The sequence below is a fragment of the Coregonus lavaretus genome (assembly GCF_964263955.1).
Source record: "Coregonus lavaretus genome assembly, chromosome: 28".
Lineage (NCBI taxonomy): Eukaryota > Metazoa > Chordata > Actinopteri > Salmoniformes > Salmonidae > Coregonus > Coregonus lavaretus.
In genome coordinates, this window is record NC_140015.1 from 14,105,192 (window position 1) to 14,115,657 (window position 10,466).

A 10,466-nucleotide genomic window follows, 5' to 3' on the forward strand; every position below is an offset into this window, starting at 1 on the left:
TTCTGTCTGTAATAAAGCCCTTTTGTGGGGAAAAACGAATTCTGATTGGCTGGCCCTCGCTCCCCAATGGTTGGATCTTGGTGCCAAGTGGATGGGCCTATGCCCTCCAAGGTCCACCCATGGCTGCACCCCTGCCCAGTCATTGTTGCATGTTGCTTATATATTTTTGACAACTTTTACTCTACTACATTCCTAAAGAAAATAATGTACTTTTTATTCCATACATTTTCCCTGACACCCAAAATTACTTTGAATGCTTAGCAGGACAGGAAAAGGGTCAAATTCATGCACGTATCAAGAGAAGATCCCTGGTCATCCCTACTGACTCACTAAACACAAACGCTTCATTTGTGAATTAGGTCCGAGTGCCAGTAAATACAAAAATAAATACAATTGTGCCATCTGGTTTGCTTAATATAAGGAATTTGAAATGATTTATACTTTTACATTTGATACTTAAGTATATTTTAGCAATTACATTTACTTTTGATACTTAAGTATTTTACATTTACATTTTAGTCATTTAGCAGACGCTCTTATCCAGAGCGACTTACAGTTAGTGAATACATTATTATTATTTTTTTTATACTGGCCTACCGTGGGAATCAAACCCACAACCCTGGCGTTGCAAACGCCATGCTCTACCAACTGAGCTACATCCCTGCCGGCCATTCGCTCCCCTACCCTGGACGACGCTGGGCCAATTGTGCGCCGCCCATGAGTCTCCCAGGCGCGGCCGGCTGCGACAGAGCCTGGATTCGAACCAGGATCTCTAGTGGCACAGTTAGCACTGCGATGCAGTATTTTACTGGGTGACTTTCACTTTTACTTAAGTCCTTTATTATTAAGTATGACAATTGGGGTACTTTTTCCACCACTGGTAACATCGATATAACACTGTTTTCATGCACATTTAATACATCATATATGCTTGACACTTGACAGCTGCCTGAGTGTTATTGAACAGAGTTGTCATAATAAAGAACAGGTTTAAAAACTACAGGTATTCCTTCTTTCTTTTCTTTCCAAAACACTTGAGCGTGCTGACTGACCAACTTTCTTGTTATCTCTCTCAGAATGATCTTCTTGACCCTAACCAGTCAGGCTTCAAGACGGGTAACTAAACCGAGACTGCTCTCTTCTCTGTGTCACGGAGGCTCTCCGCACTGCCAAAGCTGATTCTCTCTCCTCTGTTCTCATTCTCCTAGATCTATCCGCTGCCTTCGACACCGTGAACCATCAGATCCTCTTCTCCACCCTCTCAGGCTCAGCACACTCTTGGATTGCATCCTACCTGGCAGGCCGCTCCTACCAGGTGTCGTGGAGAGGATCTGTGTCTGCACCACGTACTCTCACTACTGGTGTCCCCCAGGGCTCGGTTCTAGGCCCTCTCCTCTTCTCTCTATACACCAAGTCACTCGGCTCCGTCATATCCTCACATGGTCCCTCCTATCATTGCTATGTGGATGACACTCAACTACTTTTTCCTTCCCTTCTGACACCCAGGTGGGGAGACATCTCTGCGTGCCTGGCAGATATCTCAGCTTGGATGTCGGCCCACCACCTCAGGTTTGACAAGACGGAGCTGTTCTTCTTCCCGGGGAAGGCCTTCCTGCTCAAATACCTCTCCATCACGGTTGAAAACTCCATGGTGCCCCCTCCCAGAGAGCAAATAACCTTGGCTTGACTCTGGACAACACCCTGTTGTTCTCTGCAAACATCAAACCAGTGACTCTCTCCTGCATGCTCTACAACATCCTTAGAGTACGACCTTACCTCCAGGCACTCCAGTCATCTCCCATCTGGACTACTGCAACTTGCTGTTGGCTGGGCTCCCCGCTTGTGCCATGAAACCAACGCTGCAGCCCGCCTGGTGTTCAACATTCCCAAGTTCTCCCATGTCACCCTGTTCCTCCACTGGCTTCTAGTCAAAACTCGCATCCACTACAAGACCATGATACTTGCCTAGGGAGCAGCAAGAGGAACTGCCCCTCCCTACCTTCAGTCAATGCTCAAACCCCACACCCCAACCCGAGCACTCCGTTCTGCCACCTCTGGTCTCTTAGCCCTTTCACCTCTACAGGAGGGCAGCTTCCGGTCAGCCCAGTCCAAGCTTTTCTCTGTCCTGGCACCCCAACGGTGGAACGAGTTTCCCTCTGAAGCTACAGGCCCCGTGTAGCTCAGTTGGTAGAGCATGGCGCTTGCAACGCCAGGGTTGTGGGTTCGATTCCCACGGGGGGCCAGTATGAAAAAATGTATGTATGCACTCACTAACTGTAAGTTGCTCTGGATAAGAGCGTCTGCTAAATGACTAAAATGTAAATGTAAAATAGCAGAGTCCCTGCCCATCTTCTGAAAACATCTGAAACCCTACCTCTTCAAAGAGTATCTTAAATAATCAGGGCATCCAGAAAACATGAACTGAGGCTCCAAAAACACCCAAATACATCATTTTACAAACGCCAAAGCTCTCAGTATCATGATGCAGGCCTTTAGATGTTGCACACAAAGTTTTATCATACCGAACATTATCCACAACGTTATAATCCATTTTGTTGAACTTGAGCGCTAATTTCCGTTGCTCGCATATTTGCGTACATGCGTGTACTTCCTTGTTTCTCTCGCTACGTGCGTGTAAGTAGGAGGTGTGCTACCGGCACAGGTATTAGGTAGCTAGCTAGTTACGTTTTCAGTCAGTCACTCACTCACAAGATCAGCCAGGCGACAACAAGGGGACTGAAGTAGTTTTTGTTGAAAATGATTTGCAGATGTGCAATCCTAACATGCGACAACGCAATGAGAAAATATATATATATATAGTTATCAGAAATAATATGTACACTGCTTATCAACAGTTACCAATAATGCTTTCACTTATATGTATAAACGACTGATTTGGCATTGTTGTCTTGTTGCTTATGGGTTTTTTTATGTCACAGGAAACCTCAAATGAATTGACCACTGCTCCAAGTCAGACAGAACAAACCCATGAAGTTGCACCACAAGTGAGTGGATTATATTGTACTCTCACAAGCTTTTCGGATTTCAACATGTGTTAGAATTTGTAGACCTTACACCTTAGATCAGTGTTTCCGAACTCTGGTTCACGATAACCCCTACATCACACATTTTTGTTGTAGCCCCGGACAAAAACACCTGACAGGCAACCACTGCTGCAGGTAAAATGTGATGTTTTGCAATGGACAGGTCATGGATTCTATAATGGACAGGTCATGGATTCTATAAAGGGCTATGATGACTGGAGACATTGCCTAGGGTTAGGGAGAAGCTAATCACATTGTCATTGTTTTCATATCTTTGTAGACTCTTATTGTCAGGAAAGGTAGACACCAGGCAGACAGTGTGTAAATCTTATGCGGAAGTGAGAAATTGTCATTTCTCCTCAGGCACACCCAGGTACAGTATGGTTCTCTCAAAACAAACCAAAGCCTGGGATGCTAAGAACATTTACGAGCCAACAAAACAGACCTTCCGGTTGGACCTGGTAGAGCGTGTGCTGAAAAGACGGGAGGACAAGGACCCGCTCTCCCGCGTACAACTTCCAAGACGACCACTCAAGAACATGGCTAGTGTTCCAAGACCAGACAAGGCCCACTCTGCTGCCGACACCCCACTGAGAGTTCCTGCTCCCTAAGCACAGCCACCACACAATTGGTAATCAAAAAAGGGGAGGTAACAATTATATTTGTACATTTGTTGACACTGATATGCGTCTTAATAAAATCCTACTTGAAACAAGACATTACACTTCGTTATTATCATGTAATTTAATTATTATTCAGGCTATTACTTATAAATATTAATCAACAAATTAAGAAATGCCAGGTTGGAGAGGATCTGTCACATTTTTGTATTGACACAACATTAACAAGTCAAAAATAAAGATATGCCTACCTTGTCTGTTGGCTTTTCTGCATATAACATTTTCTAATACAGATCCTATTTCGACGCACAAAACCATTCAAGTCCGATGGGTTTTCTCCCACTTCTCCCTAAAAGTAGTAGTCCAGACAGGCTACATAAATGTGAATTGCGTGCCGACACTGTATAGCCTAGGCTACTATTCTATTTGCGGGGATAGGAGGGCGGCAATATTTTTTTGTTCCGCCTAGGGCAGCATATTGGCCAGGACCGGACCTGATCAGCGTTGATTAGTCTATAAATTAAGAAAAGATTCTGTATCAAATTATACCATGCCAGGTTGGAGAGGATTGGCACATTCATTGTCCATTTGACACAACATTAGGCACATGTCGTAGAGACCAGATGTTGGAGCAGCCTTAAGGGCAGTAAGTAGCAGGAGGCAGCAGGATCAGGTGCAAAATAGTGTCCAGTTTATTAGCAGTGAAAGGTGGTTCCAGGTGAATGACGAAAAGTAATGAATATTTACATAACCTACAAAGGTATTTACAAAATGAACAGACTCAAAATACAGGTTTGAATATAAATGGAAAACCTAAGCCTCAATCAGGCCTACCCTGCCAACCAACTATAGCAGGTTGGGGTATACCAGGCTATGGACAGCCTCCCCACACAGCTCACATAGCAGAGCTAGAACATAACTGAAGCTCACAGGTGAAACAGCTACCTTTATACCTATGGCCCCTCCATATGGACCATACCATTAACCATGGAGCTCTTTACCCAAATATGGCATTTTAAATAATGTAACAGACATCTTCATTATACCTACATTTACATATTCTGTCTAAATAAACATCTTAAACATTCCTGGCTTATCCTCAAAGCGGGAATACTTTCCATTAATGAATCCACAATTCATAACAATAGTTCTGCAGGCCAACAGGCGGCAGAACGTATTACTTATGGAGCTTCCGAGACACGCAAACTTCAAAATACAGGACACATTACAATATGGAAATAAACTAACTTCTTTCTCGTCAGTGTAGCAAGTGTTCATGTGCACCTGAACATTGCATCCACCGGGAGGATTGCAAAATGGTAAATTACTGCATTTAAATATGAAACTGAAATGTGTCACAATGCAACTAGACCAAACATTTCCTCAACACATAATTAGCCTTGGGCACAGTAAATACCAATGACACTGGCAAAAGAGTAAGCAACAGTAAACACATTTAGAATAAATGAATTACTAGATATACAGAGAAACGTGAACGCACTAAACTATTTATGAGGGGAAATAAATAATGCGCGTTTGTGACGAGCTACTGAGTCAGCATCGTCACGACACAACATTAGATAACATTAGGCCTCAGAGCCAGAACAACCTTGTATAACATTAGGCCTCAGAGCCAGAACAACCTTGTATAACATTAGGCCTCAGAGCCAGAACAACCTTGTATAACATTAGGCCTCAGAGCCAGAACAACCTTGTATAACATTAGGCCTCAGAGCCAGAACAACCTTGTATAACATTAGGCCTCAGAGCCAGAACAACCTTGTATAACATTAGGCCTCAGAGCCAGAACAACCTTGTATAACATTAGGCCTCAGAGCCAGAACAACCTTGTATAACATTAGGCCTCAGAGCCAGAACAACCTTGTATAACATTAGGCCTCAGAGCCAGAACAACCTTGTATAACATTAGGCCTCAGAGCCAGAACAACCTTGTCGACTGCTGTCGAATAATGAATGAATAGTCAGACACATCCAACCGTTTTTAAAAGAAGATCGATTTCTATAATTACTAGCAAGCAATGAAAATGTGCATTGTACAAAAGAAAGTCCACACATCAAACACATTTATTGACTAGTGCCATAGCCCTTAGCGCACTACACCCCCGCGCATCTAGCGATTAGCAGCTCAAGCATCAAAGGAAAGTTGGAAAGAGGATGAGATGTATACTAAACTAAAATATAAAACGCAACAATTTCAAAGATTTTACTGAGTTACAGTACATATAAAGAAATCAGTCCATTGAAATAAATTCATTAGGCCCTAATCTATGGATTTCAGATGACTGAGAATACAGATATGCAGTCAGTATCTGGTGTGACCACCATTTGCCTCATGCAGCGCGACACATCTCCTTCGCATAGAGTTGATCAGGCTGTTGATTGTGGCCTGTGGAATGCTGTCCCACTCCTCTTCAATGGCTGTGCGAAGTTGCTGGATATTGGCGGGAACTGGAACACGATGTCATACACGTCGATCCAGAGCATCGCAAACTCAATGGGTGACATATCTGGTGAGTATGCAGGCCATGGAAGAACTGGGACATTTTCAGCTTTCAGGAATTGTGTACAGATCCTTGTGACATGACGCCATGCATTACCATGCTGAAACATGAGGCGATGGCGGCAGATTAATGGCACAACAATGGGCCTCAGGATCCCGTCAAGGTGCACCTGTGTAATGATCATGCTGTTTAATCAGCTTCTTGATATGCCACACCTGTCAGGTGGATGGATTATCTTGGCAAAGGAGAAATGCTCACTAACAGCAATGTAAACAAATTTGTGCACAAATTGAGAGAAATAAGCTTTTTGTGCGTATGAAAAAACATGTGCACCTTGTGCTGGGGACAATAAAAGGCCACATTAAAATGTGCAGTTTTGTCACACAACACAATGCAACAGATGTCTCAAGTTTTGAGGAAGCGTGCAATTGGCATGCTGACTGCAGTAATGTCCACCAGAGCTGTTGCCAGAGAATGTAATGTTTATTTCTCTATCATAAGTCGCCTCCAACGTCGTTTTAGAGAATTTGGCCGTACGTCCAACCGGCCTCACAACCGCAGACCACGTGTAACCACACCAGCCCAGGACCTCCACATCCGGCTTCTTCACCCACGGGATCGTCAGAGACAAGCCACCCGGACAGCTGATGAAACTGAGGAGTGTTTCTGTCTGTAATAAAGCCCCTTTGTGGGGAAAAACTCATTCCGATTGGTTGGGCCTGGCACCCCAGTGGGTGTGCCTGGCTCCCAAGTGGGTGGGCCTATGCCCATGGCTGCGCCGCTGCCCAGTCATATGAAATCCATAGATTAGGGCCTAATTTATTTATTTCAATTGACTGATTTCCTTATATGAACTGTAACTCTGTAAAATTGTTGCATTTATATTTTTGTTCAGTATAGATTTTCCAAAGCTGGTATAAGCAGGTCCAACTCCGCGCAGCAGAGACACTTGTATTCAGTGGGCATCGCTTGGCATTGCCCACAGGTATACCACCAGATCCCAGATGTCCTGAGTCACATCTCAGCTGCTGGTTGAATATATGCCTGAGCTCCTGCCTGCTCAGTCTCTCCCTCTACTTTCTCCGTCATCCTCCATCTGTTGAAGATCTTCGTCTGTGTATGCCGGTTCAAATAAATAAGGCTTGCCTGCAAATTCGAACATTTCCGCCTTGTATTTTCTAGTCAGACATGTTGGTAGCATAGTAAAAAAGAATTAGCTTGCATGGTAGATTAGCGAACGGCAGCTAGCTAGCAGCTCTGCGTTTACAGTGGACACGTGGTTGTGGACTGCCTAGTGCGTTTATGAACCAGGCCCCCCCCCCCCCCCCCCCCCCCCCAAAGTATATGTGCGCAGTAGCCACTGAGGTATAGGCAGAAGCGTGAGGAACAAGGAAGTACATGCACGCACGTCAATATGTGCACGCTAGAAATTATCGCTTGAGGTAAAAAAAAAAATATTATAAAGTTGCGGATAAAGTTTGGTATGACAAAATGTCATGTGTCCAACATCTAATGACCTGCATTACATTTACATTTGAGTCATTTTGCAGACGCTCTTATCCAGAGCGACTTACAGTTAGTGAGTGCATACATTTTCAAAAAAAAAAAAATCATACTGGCCCCCGGTGGGAATCGAACCCACAACCCTGGCGTTGCAAACGCCACGCTCTACCAACTGAGCTACATCCCTGCATCAGGATACTGAGAGCGTTGCCATTTGTAAAAGGACATATTTGGGTGTTTTTGGAGCATCAGTTCATGTTTTCTGGATGCCCTGTAACTCCAGGAAGTCAATTGCTGGTAGGATACGTTTCTCAAAAACAAGTGAAATTGCAAATTAAACAGTCTGGAACCTTCTATAACATACAGATTAGGGTCCTAAATAGTGAAATTCCCAGTTAAGATGAATGCACTAACTGTAAGTCACTCTGAATAAGAGCATCTGCTAAATTATTAAATGTACAATCAGGCAGCCAGAAAACACAACTTCAGGTCAAAGGTCATACATCAAGGTCTTAATGACCTATTGGTGCTGGGCTCTGTCTCCTGAGGAACAGAGCTCCAGTATGACAGGAATGCAGAAAAGAATGCCAATAATGCCTAACAGACTAATCATCAGCTAACACATGGCACATTACAGACATAACCGAGTCTCATTCACACTGACATGGCCCACAGCTTGCCTTGGTTAGGACAGAGTTACCTCAAGAAATTTGAGAAATAACTTTGGAGGTTGGGGATAGTACATTAAATTCCTTCAGCATGACTTCATCTAGGGTTATCTTGAGATGTGTAGGCTGGATGAAGTGTTTTGTCAGCAGGCCCACGGCCCAGCCCAGCATTAAGTCTGATAACTGACAGGTTATCTTGGCCCTAGAAGCTGTGAATGAGCAGCTCTGGCAATCTCCCTTTCCCTACTCCCTGAGCACTCAACTGACAGTCACACCCAGTGCCAGAAAATACAGCCCTCTTTTTTGAGCCTGTTGTGACAACTCTGTCATAGTGATACCCACAGCAGCTGAGAGAGAAGGGGAAGCCATCTGTTAATCTCTTGTCCTCCTCCATACACTTTGGAAGCAGACAAGCTCGTTTCGGAAATCCCCATCTCCTGTGATTAGCTACTTAACTTAAAATGTCCATAGTTTCTGTTTGCTGTTGCACAGGCCAAAGCCATAATGGACACAGAGTAAATGGGCACTATGCTCCCCCCCACATACACTTAATTAGGAGAACCAGAAAACAAGCCTAGATGAATAGTTATGATTATGCAGCAATTTATGACATATGGGATCCCTGTTATGACATGAGTCGGTTTAAAGACCACTGTCTTTAATCCATCTCCACCCATTCCTGGAATCCATACATGTCATGTATTGTCAGAAGGCAACAGTGGCTGTTTCTGCAATGGGAAATCAACATGACAACAGTTTGAGGAATATAGCCTGCAAGAGTAGTTGTCAGTCACCCCCCAGTCTCAGCAGGGACTAGGTCTAGGCCTATGTACTGTACCACACCTAGGGAATTACGGGTTAATAAGGAGTCTTGAGTATTCTTTCAAAGGCTCTGCACCAAACAAGTTTAATTAGCATTGTCAGTGCACGGGGGTATAACATTGCATTGGTCTGTCCTGATGCCTGCCCCATTTGTTCAACTCCCCAAAATCCTCTATCAATTGCATCATCCCAGAATATTTTCATACATCAAACAACAGCAACCAACTGGCAACTCCTTTGTTTACAAACGTATAATATTTGACTGAGACATATATTGCTTCTGATTCACAAGGCACAGTTCAAGTAAGTGCATGTCATAAAGTTACCTGTTGATATGACGAGTCCTCGGGGCGAAAATCACTGCTTGTCTGTTCGAATTGAAGGTTGAAATGAGGGAGTCGGTGTAGCAGGTTCACCCACCATGGTGGTGAGTAGTTGACAAACGATGCCATGGTATGAGGGATGTGGAAGCTTTAGGGAAACTGTGACCGGTGTGGTCAGTCAAAAATAAAATAATGAATTGAGCCCGCGTCATAAAGTTTTTGTTAGCAAGCGGTCCAGCAAAACCAAAGAGATCCCTATGTCCGAATGCAGAACGTCAGATCTACTGCATTGTAGTCCAATGTTACTGTACTGATATCGGTTGTCACTTCTTTCCTACTGTCCTGCCAAAACGGTCGCTAACTATATCCATTGTCCTATAACACTCCCATGTTCACTTGTCATTTCGTAATACTAAACTGTGTCGAAAAAAGCTGAAGGAGGAATAATGGGCTACCCAGTCAACTAACTTCACCAGCACCCACACGCAGGTGACAGTCCATCCACCTTATTGTAGTTTTCTGCCTGTAGTTGCCTGCCTGCCTGCCTGCCTGCCTGGGTAACTAGTGTACAGATGACGTAACGTTATTTGGTTAACTGGATTGCTTCCCAACTCAACATGCAAGTAACATTAGCTAGCTAGCCGGCTAGCTATTGTTGTTGAGCAATTCTACAGACCGCATCCATTCCATTCAAATACTTTCGCAATAAAAAAATGCGTACCTAAAACATTTGATTGATTCTCAATAATTCCTTCTGGACTACAATTTGACTGTCCTTTCCTCGTTATTAGTCATAGCCAGTTGCTAGTTCATCGTGTTCCAATTTATCAAGCTAGCAGCAGGCTAGTTGGTTTAGCGAATATATCCGTGCTCCGTCCATGGTTGCTCCAGTTCCATTTGCGCCCTTTGTCTTTGACATCTCGGTTTTCTTCAATTTTCCAAAATGCTCGGATGATGGCCAAGT

The 10,466-nt window shown here is 43.9% G+C and overlaps 1 protein-coding gene across 1 annotated transcript in view; it reads right to left on the reverse strand.

Annotated features, from left to right (window-relative positions):
* LOC311104448 (protein tweety homolog 3-like) overlaps window positions 1-10,184 on the reverse strand; it is a 51,410-nt gene extending 41,226 nt beyond the window's left edge. Inside the window, exon 1 of the mRNA XM_084146286.1 lies at window positions 9,506-10,184. Coding sequence (XP_084002412.1) covers window positions 9,506-9,631 — 126 coding nt within the window. The 5' untranslated portion in view covers window positions 9,632-10,184. The remainder of the gene's footprint in view (window positions 1-9,505) is intronic.
* Between the last annotated feature and the right edge of the window lie 282 nt (window positions 10,185-10,466).